The 14,543-nt window shown below is 48.1% G+C and overlaps 1 protein-coding gene across 1 annotated transcript in view; it reads left to right on the plus strand.

Annotated features, from left to right (window-relative positions):
* igf1rb (insulin-like growth factor 1b receptor) overlaps positions 1-14,543 on the plus strand; it is a 188,936-nt gene that overhangs the window by 145,720 nt on the left and 28,673 nt on the right. The window contains exons 7-10 of the mRNA XM_084337679.1: positions 2,784-2,910; positions 3,303-3,541; positions 6,094-6,261; positions 8,236-8,443. Of these exons, the coding sequence (XP_084193805.1) occupies positions 2,784-2,910; positions 3,303-3,541; positions 6,094-6,261; positions 8,236-8,443 (742 nt within the window). The remainder of the gene's footprint in view (positions 1-2,783; positions 2,911-3,302; positions 3,542-6,093; positions 6,262-8,235; positions 8,444-14,543) is intronic.

The following is a 14,543-nucleotide window of genomic DNA, read 5'->3' on the forward strand; positions in this document are numbered from 1 at the left end:
GACATGTAGCCTCCCTCAGGGCTGGACATGTAGGGCTGGACATGTAGCCTCCCTCAGGGCTAGACATGTAGCCTCCCTCAGGGCTGGACACGTAGCCTCCCTCAGGGCTGGACATGTAGCCTCCCTCAGGGCTGGACACGTAGCCTCCCTCAGGGCTGGACATGTAGCCTCCCTCAGGGCTGGACATGTAGCCTCCCTCAGGGCTGGACATGTAGCCTCCCTCAGGGCTGGACATGTAGCCTCCCTCAGGGCTGGACATGTAGCCTTCCTCAGGGCTGGACATGTAGCCTCCCTCAGGGCTGGACATGTAGCCTCCCTCAGGGCTGGACATGTAGCCTCCCTCAGGGCTGGACACGTAGCCTCCCTCAGGGCTGGACACGTAGCCTCCCTCAGGGCTGGACACGTAGCCTCCCTCAGGGCTGGACATGTAGCCTCCCTCAGGGCTGGACATGTAGCCTCCCTCAGGGCTGGACACGTAGCCTCCCTCAGGGCTGGACACGTAGCCTCCCTCAGGGCTGGACACGTAGCCTCCCTCAGGGCTGGACATGTAGCCTCCCTCAGGGCTGGACATGTAGGGCTGGACATGTAGCCTCCCTCAGGGCTGGACATGTAGCCTCCCTCAGGGCTGGACATGTAGCCTCCCTCAGGGCTGGACATGTAGCCTCCCTCAGGGCTGGACATGTAGCCTCCCTCAGGGCTGGACATGTAGCCTCCCTCAGGGCTGGACATGTAGCCTCCCTCAGGGCTGGACACGTAGCCTCCCTCAGGGCTGGACATGTAGCCTCCCTCAGGGCTGGACACGTAGCAAGCATCTATTTCTGACTTTTCTGTTCTGTCAGCAGGGTGTTTCCTGGCTCAAAATCAGGCGGAGGTGGTACCTCATAGTTTTAACATAATGTGTGCGTGTTCCTTCTTCTGGCCTTTTCTCAACCTTATCTTCTTATGCCAAGTTCAGACGACACCATTATAGCCCTAATTTGCGCACACTGACAGCTTTTTGGAGATCGCCGACGAAAGCCCCAGATCGGACGCAGCTCAGTGTTTGCTCTGTGTGTGCACATTGGCGCTCGATCACTATGTGTAAATTGTTCCAAGACACGACTCGAGTGACTCACCAATGTGTCACAGATGCCCGACAGATATGTAGCATGTTGAATAGCTGGACCCGGTCAGGGACAAGCAATGAGCTACAGCCAATGAGAGCGCAAGGAGAGAGGGAGAGCATTCTGCTGTGGTTGAGTTACATTGACTTTGAACTAGTGAGGGACCGCGAACAGAATGAAGAAACTCAGAAAATCAAAACAACTAAAAAACTATTCCGTAGGGCTGTACCGAATAGTTCGAAGCTTCATTCATAACGTTGACATTCGAATTCTAAATCAACATTTTATTATTATTATTTATTTTATTTAAATTTTATTTATGTGTATTCATTCTGTTTAAACCAATGGGGTTTTTCTTCATGGTTGCAGATACAGATTAGGCTACACTAATATTATAGTATTATGTAAGGGTCATTGTCGCAAAATAATTGACCGACACGGAGTTTAGAACACAGAGGCGCCTGAGCCATAGTATTGTCTCCATAGCTATAATATAGAATATAGATATAGCTCTGCAAACATCGTGACGCATCGTGAAAATGCCTATCTTTTAAAGCGTGGCCCATTGACCACAGGGATGGGGATACAGGCTGGCCGTGAATGAGTTAAGGTTAACACATCCAGCGCCGGAAACGGCTTACGACGTGTTTCAAGTTAATGCGAATTCTGCCATTCCACGGCGTACGACGTTATTGAGATCATATTCCATTTTTTCGCCATGTTATTCATAATTCCCTCACGGAGCCTGGTCTGATGCAGTGGGAGCCTGCACAACTCTGCAACGCTTCAATACTGCCGCCTGGTGGATGATCGGCGAGTTGCAACCGAAAGTGGATCTCTGGAGATCTCCGGTGCATCTGGCAAATGCGTCGGCACTCGCATATTGTTGCGGGACTGTAGACACACGTCCGTGTGTAGCGATCGCTGCCATAACGCAATAATCGATACGATTTGGGCGTTTATTATGATTATACAAACCGGAAATGGATTTAGGAGATCGCCGTCAAATAAGTTGGATCTTTTTACTCCAGTCTCATCGTTGAACGGTAAGAGGATGCTGACGTCATTTTCAGCACGTTTGTTTATCATTATTCATGCAAACTGCTCTGATCAATATATCACTCATACTACATAAAAGCATTTACTGACGATCACGGAATTATAAACGACCCCCCCCCCCCCCCCCGTTCATCCGCGCATGATGAGTCATAACGTTTAGGATCATGTACAGTTGAAAATTTTTATATAGCGTGTATCACCAACAAACGGCAGTTGCTAATCTATATATGCGTTTATGCCTATCTCACGTTCTAGGAATTACTGCAGAAAACGATAAAAACATATTTATATTCTAGACGGTATTTTCGTATGAATCTATGAATGAAAAAGTAAAACGTTTCTACATCCTGAACGATAGATAATCGATGTTGAATGGGCCATAGTAATGTCAATTTAGCAATACAATTTAAAAAGTTATAGCCCTGCAAAGAAGGTAAACATCTCCATAGGCTTAGACTGGTGGCAGTGGTCATACATTGATGGATATAAGCGTGGCAGGGAATGTGTTAAGGATCTGTTGTTGTTGTTGTTGTTGTTGTTGTTGTTGTTGTTGTTGTATTATTCATGTTATCTTCCCGGAAACTCACTGATTGACTTGTTTGTGTTTGCGTTTCCCCTCAGGTGAAAGCACAATTCTGCAGTTTAAGTCCAACAGCACCAGTGGTACCAGAATCAAGCTGACATGGCAGCGCTACCGACCTCCGGATTACCGAGATCTCATCAGTTTCATCGTCTACTACAAGGAGGCGTATGTCCACACAGCCTAGGCCACTTCTTCTCCACTAAGGGCTATTATTATATTATATTAAAATCATATATCATATCAAAAAGGCAGTTTTTACATACCGGTAGTTATGGGCGAAATTCCCCACATTTGTGTTAAGTATTAAACGTCCACTTACCCAGTTAGGCAGCCAATTGTATTTACTGAAGAAGCTTTCCTGCCTTACATTATCTTTGTGTCTGTCTGTCTGTCTGTCTGTCTGTCTGTCTGTCTGTCTGTCTGTCTGTCTTGTCTCTGGTGAATCTTGTTGACACGAGCCTCCACCTTAAGTTCCCACTCTTCCGCCCCCCAAAGAAGGAACTCCGTTGCGACACCGAAGGCCCAACTTTTGAATCCTCTCTCCGTGTCTCGCCCAGGCCATTCCAGAACATCACGGAGTTCGACGGGCAGGACGGCTGCGGCTCCAACAGCTGGAGCATGGTGGACGTGGAGCTGCGGCAGGCCAAGGAGGCTGACCCCGGGGTGCTTCTGTCCAGCCTGAAGCCGTGGACGCAGTACGCCGTGTTCGTCAAGGCCATCACGCTGAACGTGGAGGACAAACACATGCTGGGCGGGGCCAAGAGCAAGGTGGTGTACATCCGCACCAGCCCAGCAGGTACACCTCCCTCCACCTTATTCTGACTAGGCCGGGGGTCGGCAGCCTGGAGGGACACAGCTGCACAGGGTTTATAGGTCCTATGCAGTTCTATCTATGTGCTTACGTTTCTCCATGAGATGTTTGAACGTTGTTTGAGTTTGTTGTGTACTACACAGGGTTTGCACAAGGTCCTTGAAGTGCTTAAAGTGCTTGATTTTTTACAAAAAAAAGTTGAGGCCTGGAATTCCTTGAAAACAGACAGTTTTTTAACCCTTTCTCTGCCACGTACATCCTTATACCATCCTCTGCCAGCTCTATTTGTCTATGGAGAAGTTCCCCTTCTTTGCAGGGCTATAACTTTTTAAATTGTATTGCTCAATTGACATTACTATGGCCCATTCAACGTCAATTATCTATCGTTTAGGATGTAGCAACGTTCTACTTTTTCATTCACATATTCATACTAAAATACGGTCTAAAGTATAAATATGTTTTTATCGTTTTCTGCAGCATTCTGCATAACGTTATTTATAGCCCTAAATGCATTATATTGATGATCAAATACAGTTTGATAGCGATCGGCGCCAGATAAAAAAATTCAAATGTACGTGCTTCTAGAAGTTACTACTCATCATCTGATGTTGACCGGATGGGGGGGGGGGGTCGTTTATAATTCCGTGGCCAACGTTAGATGATTCATGTAGTGTGGGTGATGTGATCATCAGAGCAGTTTGTATCGAACACGGTAATAATAAACGCTGAAACTTACCCCAGTCTCCTCGGGCCGTTGGGCGATCAGCTTGGAGTAGAAAGTTTCCTATTATGGGATGTTGATCTAGATCAGTGGTGCCCAACCAGTCGATCGCGATCGACAGGTAGTTAGCGGGCTGATTTCAAGTAGATCTTGATTAATAAAATTCGATTATTAAAAAAAAAAAAAAAAAAAAAATTGCTAAATCAACTCTTCCTCTCCTTGTTAACTACAACAAGCAATGCTGTTTGTTATTTAAGATGAGGTCGGACTCGGCACTGACAGATTTGTGTTCATTATGCTGCTTTTATAAAGCCTCAAATGACTGCTTACAATATACAATTTTGGCTGGTAGCTCTCGGGCTAGGTGGTAAATAAAAAAGTAGATCTTGGTTCAAAAAAGGTTGGGCACCCCTGATCTAGATGAACCATTTCCAGGTTGTATAATACTATATACGTCCAAATAACATTGTTTATTGAGTTAGGGCGAGCGATTGATTATCCAGTGTGTCGAGATGGAGCCCCGGGAGCTATAGCGAGTGGTCGGACCGAATTTGGATGAGCACCACATTCTGTTTCCGGTTTGCTGTTTGGGCGATCCGCCGATCGGCCACCAGATGGCGCTCTTGAACCGTTGGAGAGTTGAGAGGAGATCTACAGGAGATCTCAAGTCTCCGTTGGTGAAATATGATTGCCATCACAGATTTTTGAAATATTGATCTCAATGACGTGTTACGCCGTCATTGGCAGATTACGCATGGCGGAGAATGACGTGTTACGGCGTCCTTGGCGATTAAAGGGTTAACAAGGTGCTTAAAAAGTTGTTGAAATTCCAATCAACCATTGAAAGTTTTGTTCATCCATGATAAAACATTTCTGAATCAAGAAATTGAAATGTTTTATTTAAAGTGTAACTAATTGTTGGAAATTGGTTTTAAGCCATAAATATTGGATCTGGTTTTTTGGCGTGGTTCGGTGTAATCAGGGTAGCAACATTGGCACACAGCTCCGGGCTCCACATTTGACTTCTGAGCCATGTAACCTGAGACTATTGCATTCATTGAGGCAACCGAAAGCAGCGTGGATTATCTGTTTCGAGGTCTAAAGTTGGATCAATAAACGTGATCGATATGAATGGCGATCAGGAATTGGATTAATCTTTTTGCAGAACATCTGATGTGAGGTAAGGACTTTATTTTACCAGTCTTGGGGTAATCGGATGTTTTTTCACAGATTGCACAACGTGTCTCATGTGTGTATGCGTGTGTGCGTAACGTTAGCGGCAGGCAGGGCATAGATAATCGATTTTCAGCCCGCTTCTCTAGCGTGCATAAGTACACATATACTATCGATAATCTAGCGTTTATTTGAAAACTATTCATAAATAGGCCGAAAAATGACAACGTGTTTTGTGTATTCCACTAAAGGGCTATTTTCGTGGATTTTTCTGGAATCACTAGAAATCTTCAAAACTATACTCGTATTCTGGGCGGCTGAGTGGCGCAGTGGGCAAGGCGCTCGCCACTAACGCAGGAGATGCTGGTATTGAGCCCAGCTCTCGGCGTTGCTACCGGCTTGGCCGGTCGTTCATACTAATACAAAAGCGATGGTTGTATTAGACACAGCCATAATTTAAGATATAGTTTATGCGTTCGCAAATATCCCCGTCCTCTCATTGACTAAAGCGCTGGCACTCACGCAATAAATAGTGCACCCCCTGCTGGCAACCAATGTGTTAATGTTGCCCCAAAAACGACCAAATCGAATTCCTTGTGTGTGAAAACTACTCTGCAATAAAGACCATTCTGATTTGCCGCAGCTCCCTCCATGCCGCTGGATGTGCGCACCTACTCCAACTCCTCCACCCACCTGGTGGTGCGCTGGTCTCCTCCCATCTCCCCCAACGGCAACCACACCTACTACCTGGTCCGCTGGCAGCAACAGACCGAGGACAGGGAGCTGTACCAGCACAACTACTGTTCCAAAGGTCTGGACACACACACACACATACACACACACACACACACATGCACACACACACGCACATACACATACACACATACCGGCACACATACACACACACACACTGGCTCTTAAAAGTTGATGATTCATGGTAACAGCTATGCCGTTTCCATAGCAACACGCGGTCAGACTAAATACTCCCGTCTCATCTGCTTCATATCTGTAGTGGTGTTTACAGGGTTCGCACAAGGTCCTTGAAGTGCTTAAAGTGCTTGATAAAAACATAATAAAGTCAAGGCCTGGAATTCCTTGAAAACAGCCAATTTTTTAACAATGTGCTTAAAAAGTCCTTGAAATTAAAATCAACCATTCACATTGAATGTTTTGTTCATCCATGATACAATTGTTCTGAATCAAGAAATCTGTATTTTTGTTATGTTTTAATCAAATCTAACTAGTCTCGCGCGCTCCAACTGCTTTTCCTCATTTCTTCGTGTGTGATGCTCTAGCTTGCTCTATCTGGCAAGCAGGCCAAGAAGATGCTTAAAAAACAGCATTTAAAAGTGAATTGTATCCTTCGAGTGACATCCTTGAAAATGAAAAAAAAGTGCTAGAAAAAGTACTTTAATTTCATTTTGCAATGTCTGTGGGAAGGAACCCTGTAAATACTCCCGTCTCATCTGCTTCTGTAGTGGTGTTTAGATCCGTGTGAACTGGGACGCATACGTTTGGCTTACCTGCACTTCTTGAGTGGGATCTGTTAGGGCTGGGCGATAAAACGATAACGATAACTATCGCGATAAATTATTTCCTCGAAATAAACATGAAACGTGGTCGCAAAGTTTCCATATATCGATTTTCCAAGCTTGGATATGAGCACACGCACTAACAACCAATCAGTGAAGGAGATGGCCGACAGCGGAAGGAGACGTAGAGAGGTATGACTCAAGTAGTAAACAAGGCTGGCTAGGATAATTAGCTTGCACAGCGCTATTTTATAGTTTACCTGCCGAGTTGGTGTGTGTTTTGAATTCTGAGGGTAACGGTTATAGTAGTGTGGGGTATACGGTGGACGTCGTTGCAATGTATTGGGGCTGAACAGAGTATTTTATGGTCATATTTAGTACATTGTCATGGGATACACCGCTTGGAAACGAGGCTGGCTAGGATAATTAGCTTGCACGGCGCTATTTTATAGTTTACCTGCCGAGTTGGTGTGTGTTTTGAATTCTGAGGGTAACTGTTATAGTAGTGTGGGGTATACGGTGGACGTCGTTGCAATGTATTGGGGCGGAACAGAGTATTTTATGGTCCTATTTAGTACATTGTCATGGGATACACCGCTTGGAAACGAGACTGGCTAGGATAATTAGCTTGCACGGCGCTATTTTATAGTTTACCTGCCGAGTCGGTGTGTGTTTTGAATTCTGAGGGTAACGGTTACAGTAGTGTGGGGTATACGGTGGACGTCGTTGCAATGTATTGGGGCTGAACAGAGTATTTTATGGTCATATTTAGTACATTGTCATGGGATACACCGCTTGGAAACGAGACTGGCTAGGATAATTAGCTTGCACGGCGCTATTTTATAGTTTACCTGCCGAGTCGGTGTGTGTTTTGAATTCTGAGGGTAACGGTTATAGTAGTGTGGGGTATACGGTGGACGTCGTTGCAATGTATTGGGGCGGAACAGAGTATTTTAGGGTCATATTTAGTACATTGTCATGGGATACACCGCTTGCTCTAGCTAACTGCTAACGTGTGCGGACTGATGACGACATCAACTCGAGACATTCGCAGCAGCAAAACAAGTCTATTAATAGCCCGTCCATCGGCGCCGGGCATAAGAAGTTAATTAAACTTGACATTATATCGACGATAATTATCGATATCGAGTTATATGAAAATAATTTTATCATTTTATCGCGATAACGTTTTTGGCCATATCGCCCAGCCCTAGGATCTGTTCTCGATGTCTGAATTGTCATCCCTCCCACAGAGCTGAAAATCCCTATCAGGATCGCAGCCACCGGGGTGTCTGACCAGGAGGGCGACACCAAGCCCACCAAGACAGACGCCGGCGGGGGGGATAAGGAACCCTGCTGCCCCTGTCCCAAGTCTGTGAAGGACCTGGAGGCCGAGGCCGCGGACGCCTCCTACCGCAAGGTGTTCGAGAACTTCCTGCACAATTCCATCTTTACCCCTCGGTAAGTTACCTTGTCAACCTCAACACTGGGGCTGGACCAGAGCTTGTGTGCGCAGCCTATAGGGCTGCAGCAACTAATCGACTAATAGTTGGCATTTTTATGGGTCTATGTTATGATGCACCTCCAGGGCCTGTTGTTGAAGCCATTTGATGTACAGCAAAGCCTGGCAACACTTGGTTTGTGTTTTATATTTTTATTTGTTATTATTTAAACCATTCAGCTCCTTTCAAACTTTCAAAAACAGGTTTTTGTAAAGAAAATTTAAGAATATATATATATGCATTTATGCACTCTTGATGTATAGCATACATTTATGCTTTTTGTTTTATAACCGTCAATTTACAATTTTTTTAATGTATTTTTTTCTCACTTTTTGTGTGTTTTTGCTCCCCATCCCAATTTAGTCGTTATGCCAATTCCCTTCCTGGTCGTTGCGCGCATTGCCCCACTGTCGGCCTAGGGAGGGTGTAGAACTACCACATGCCTCCTCCGATACATGTGGAGTCAGCCAGCCGCTTCTTTTCACCTGACAGCGAGGACTCTCACTGGGGGAATGTAACGCGTGCAGAGGTTCACGCTATTTCCCCCCACTCCCCTCCCTGCTGAACAGGCGCTCCGACCGACCAGTAGGAACCGCAGTTTACAACGACCAGGACCCGTGAATACTTTCGACAACAAATGTTTGTTTCCGCGTGCAAGTTTTGCGCTCTGATTGGCCAGGTCATGTGACATGTGCGCCAATCGTGGGACAGCAAGTTCTGCGCCTATTTCCGGGTCTAACAGCCTGCAAACTACCTGGCGTTCTATCGCCATGCTCTAAGACAAACTCTAACCTTAACCAACTTCGAAAGAGTGCCTAAGCTTAACCGTCGAAAGAAGGGCAGGCGTTCTATCGCCATGCTCTAAGACAAACTCTAACCTTAACCAACTTCGAAAGAGCGCCTAAGCTTAACCAGTGTAGACACTTGCGGTCCCACGATTGGGCGTACATGTCACATGACCAGAAATGACCTGGCCAATCAGAGACGCGGAAACATTTGTTGTCAAAAGCATTCAGGCAGGGGAGCTCCCGTAGCTCACCGCATATCTCGGCGCTATTTCTGCGTCGGGGAAAACCGTGCTCGTCACGGATCTGGGGGACACGAGTTCGATTCCCGGACCCGCCGTCATTTCTCAGAATGTCTTCCCCTGCTCTACATCCCATTTCAACCTGTTTCTGTCGGTCATGCTTGACCAGAAAAAGCAATAAACGCTAAAAAATAAAGTAAAAAAAAAAAAAAAAAAAAAACATTCAGGCGGCCAGGACACATACCCCGCTGGCTTCCCACCCGCTAACACTGCCAATTGTGTTAGTAGGGATGACTGACCAAGCCGGAGGTCTCTCCCAGAGTCTCTGCGGTGGTAGGCGAGTGCATTCTCCACTGCGCTACCCAGCGCGCCTAGTCAATTTGCAAGTTGTTTGAAAAAGCATTGTACAAGACGAGGAATTGTTTTGTTTTTTTGCATAAAATGTAGATTTTCTTTTTTTATCCGATGAATCAATTAGTCAAAGTAATAATCAACAGATTAATTTATTTGCTTGGGGGCATACAGATTGATAGCCACTGTTCTAGACACATTTGTTTATCAGTGGAACCATGACCGCAGTCGGCCTGCTCGAGTGCAGGTACCGGTGGCCAACCTGAACAGTCAGACCCACAGTTGTGCAGTGGGTCGTCCTTGACTGCTGTGTGTGTGTGCGGTGTACCCCATGGTGCAAAAAGGTACGCGTCCCAGAAGGGAGCGTGAGATCGGGGACACTGCACTTTTGGAGAACTACCAAGTAACTGCAGACCCGCTGAAATCCACAAGAGTCGAGGCCCAAATATGCCTTAGGGCTGCAAATTGTAGAAAAGGAGGCCCGGTGTGGGATGCAGATTCCACGACGGCCCTCAGTCAGTAGGGACTGTGGGAGGGAGGGTCATCAGGCCAGAGACTTCCTGTCAAACTGGCCAGTAAATATACTGAGGCTCTGCTGGACTCTGGGCTCTCTGGGTCAGACCGGAGTATGCCGAGGGTGGATAATATATAAGATATTATCGTTTTTACGCATCATACACATGGCCAACGATGATGGCCCTCATGGGTCCCCGATTACAGAACCATTATTCAATTATGCAGCCTGTTATGAATCTTGCTCTATTAGTCTGTCTCTCTCTTTCCCCTTCTCTCTTGCTTCACCACATTGTTGTATCAAAAAAGATAACATTATGTGAGCCTACGTTCTGACCCTGTATATAACGTTACCGCATATAGCCTAACTTTGTTCAAAATGTAAAAGAATGCAAATGCCCCTAACGTGACAGTCAATGGTGGCCTTTCACACTGAACAGAGGCCCTCCTCCTCCTACAGGAGCCTCCTAGCTGAACTCTGAGGCCCTCCTCCTACAGGAGCCTCCTAGCTGAACTCTGAGGCCCTCCTCCTCCTACAGCAGCCTCCTAGCTGAACTCTGAGGCCCTCCTCCTCCTACAGCAGCCTCCTAGCTGAACTCTGAGGCCCTCCTCCTCCTACAGGAGCCTCCTAGCTGAACTCTGAGGCCCTCCTCCTACAGGAGCCTCCTAGCTGAACTCTGAGGCCCTCCTCCTCCTACAGGAGCCTCCTAGCTGAACTCTGAGGCCCTCCTCCTCCTACAGGAGCCTCCTAGCTGAACTCTGAGGCCCTCCTCCTCCTACAGGAGCCTCCTAGCTGAACTCTGAGGCCCTCCTCCTCCTACAGGAGCCTCCTAGCTGAACTCTGAGGCCTCCTCCTCCTACAGGAGCCTCCTAGCTGAACTCTGAGGCCCTCCTCCTCCTACAGGAGCCTCCTAGCTGAACTCTGAGGCCCTCCTCCTCCTACAGCAGCCTCCTAGCTGAACTCTGAGGCCCTCCTCCTACAGGAGCCTCCTAGCTGAACTCTGAGGCCCTCCTCCTCCTACAGGAGCCTCCTAGCTGAACTCTGAGGCCCTCCTCCTACAGGAGCCTCCTAGCTGAACTCTGAGGCCCTCCTCCTCCTACAGGAGCCTCCTAGCTGAACTCTGAGGCCCTCCTCCTCCTACAGGAGCCTCCTAGCTGAACTCTGAGGCCCTCCTCCTACAGGAGCCTCCTAGCTGAACTCTGAGGCCCTCCTCCTCCTACAGGAGCCTCCTAGCTGAACTCTGAGGCCCTCCTCCTCCTACAGGAGCCTCCTAGCTGAACTCTGAGGCCTCCTCCTCCTACAGGAGCCTCCTAGCTGAACTCTGAGGCCCTCCTCCTCCTACAGGAGCCTCCTAGCTGAACTCTGAGGCCCTCCTCCTCCTACAGCAGCCTCCTAGCTGAACTCTGAGGCCCTCCTCCTCCTACAGGAGCCTCCTAGCTGAACTCTGAGGCCCTCCTCCTCCTACAGGAGCCTCCTAGCTGAACTCTGAGGCCCTCCTCCTACAGGAGCCTCCTAGCTGAACTCTGAGGCCCTCCTCCTCCTACAGGAGCCTCCTAGCTGAACTCTGAGGCCCTCCTCCTCCTACAGGAGCCTCCTAGCTGAACTCTGAGGCCCTCCTCCTACAGGAGCCTCCTAGCTGAACTCTGAGGCCCTCCTCCTACAGCAGGAGCCTCCTGGCTGAACTCTGAGGCCCTCCTCCTCCTACAGGAGCCTCCTAGCTGAACTCTGAGGCCCTCCTCCTACAGGAGCCTCCTAGCTGAACTCTGAGGCCCTCCTCCTACAGCAGGAGCCTCCTAACTGAACTCTGAGGCCCTCCTCCTACAGGAGCCTCCTAGCTGAACTCTGAGGCCCTCCTCCTCCTACAGGAGCCTCCTAGCTGAACTCTGAGGCCCTCCTCCTCCTACAGCAGCCTCCTAGCTGAACTCTGAGGCCCTCCTCCTCCTACAGGAGCCTCCTAGCTGAACTCTGAGGCCCTCCTCCTACAGGAGCCTCCTAGCTGAACTCTGAGGCCCTCCTCCTCCTACAGGAGCCTCCTTTTCAAGTCAAGTCAAGAGTTTTATTTGTCACGGCATACAAGTATACAATGAAATGCGGGTGGTCTCGCCCGCAACGATGTGCAAATAACATATAATAGAATCAACATTGTGCAATAAACAAGTAACATTGTGCAATAAACAAGTAACATTATTAGGGCATATCGGTATATGTACATAAGTTATTTACAGAGCATGGAGGACATGCTAGGTCCTTTGGTAGTGTCTTTCTGTACATGCTAATTTATACAATCCGGTTATACTATACTATTTTTTTAAAGTGACCTTTCCTTCGTGGCCATAGGTGTGGGCGTGTGCAGCATGAGTGTGTGTGTGTGCTCATGTTAAAGTGGCTGCTAGTGTGTGAGCGTGTACAGTGTGTGTGTGTTGTGTGTGTGCTCATGTGTGCTTGTGTGTGGAGAGTTCAGTGTTCAGGGCTCTGATGGCCTGGGGGAAGAAGCTGAGCCGAAGTCTCTCCGTCCTAGTAGCTGGGGTCGGCAGGCGTCTGCCTGACCTCAGCAGCATGAACAGGCTGTTGTTGGGGTGGTGGGGGTCTTTCATTATTCTGCAGGCTCTGGATTTGCACCTCTTGTTGTATAGAACCTGCAGGGGAGGTAGTGCAATACCCGTGGTACGCTCGGCTGAGCGCACCACTCTCTGTAGGGCCTTCTTGCCCTGTGCCGTGCTGTTTCCATACCAGGCAGTGATGTTTCCAGTCGAGATGCTCTCTACAGCTCCGGAGTAGAAGGACTGGAGTATCTTCCCAGATACTCTGAACTTCCTTAACTGTCTCAGGTGGTAGAGGCGTTGCTTCTCCTTTTTTTTACGACTGAGTCTATGTGTGTTGACCATGTCAGATCCTCTGCAATGTGGACCCCCAGGTACTTAAAGCTGCTCACCCTGTCCACGGTAGCCACGTTTATCCTCCTAGCTTAACGCTGAGGCCGTCCCACGGTAGCCTCCTAACTCTCCAAACTGCGCAACATAAAATACCATAGGCACAAACGACTCTATAAGGCACAAACAACAGAGTCTATATTCTACCAGAACCAACTGAGAAGGTTTAGTCAAAACGGAACACATTGGATAATTCTATGCACTGACCACAAACGATAATATAATTCATTTTTTTTTTTTTTTATATAAACCAATATCGTCAGTAGGGGAATTTTGAATATCGGCCAAGGCCTAGCTGGGGGCCCACTCAGTGAGTGAGTTGCTGTTTCCCTGTATGCACGGGGACACAGAGGAGGAGGAGACACCCTGGGGTCACTATAAGATGCTGCCTGGGGCCGGACCGCCCCTGTATGCACGGGGACACAGAGGAGGAGGAGACACCCTGGGGTCACTATGCTGCCTGGGGCCGGACCATCCCCTCTATATGCGCTACTAGACTGAGAGGCCTGCGAAAGCCAATGGTTGGCCGTGGGATTAGGAAAGACTTTCACCACCAAGCCTGCGCAGGTCTTATCAGCAGCAGGAGGCCCAGGACCCCCTGGGGTGTCTGAGGGGGCGACAAGGCGCTGGTGCTAATTCCGACTAACGAACGCACATTCTTTTGGGCTCGATGCCATGGATTTTATGACGGCGTCTAGAACCTGTGAACAACAAAGCTTGAGGACAAATGTAGAGCCGGTGACGTGTGTCTGTAGTTGCCAGCGTGTGGAATGCAGATGCGTCACAGAGTGCAGTGAGTTCGTCCGGTAAGGGAGGGGGGGGTGGGGGGGTAAATGGTGCATTTATATAGAGCTTTTATCCAAAGCGCTTTACAATTTGTTCCTCACATTTTACCCATTCACTCACACATTCACACACCGACGGTGAAGGCAACCATGCAAGGTGCCATCCTGCTCATCGGGAGCAGTTTAGGGCTAAAGTGTCTTGCTCAAGGACACTTCGACACGCTGCCCGGGAGAAGCGGGAATCGAACCGGGAACCTCTGGATTACCAGACGAAAGCTCTACCACCTGAACCACTGTTGCTCCATGCTCTGAAAGTTGAGAGAGAAACTCAACCGCTCTATTTATATAAACTGTATTCTCATGTCGTAAATCTACTGTGCGAATTGAATATTAAAGTTCCGACACCGAAGCCCAGGGGCCTCTGAAGTGGTCAGAATGACATGTGTTGTTTC

Source organism: Notolepis coatsorum, assembly GCF_963971535.1.
Source record: "Notolepis coatsorum genome assembly, chromosome: 20".
NCBI classification, from domain to species: domain Eukaryota; kingdom Metazoa; phylum Chordata; class Actinopteri; order Aulopiformes; family Paralepididae; genus Notolepis; species Notolepis coatsorum.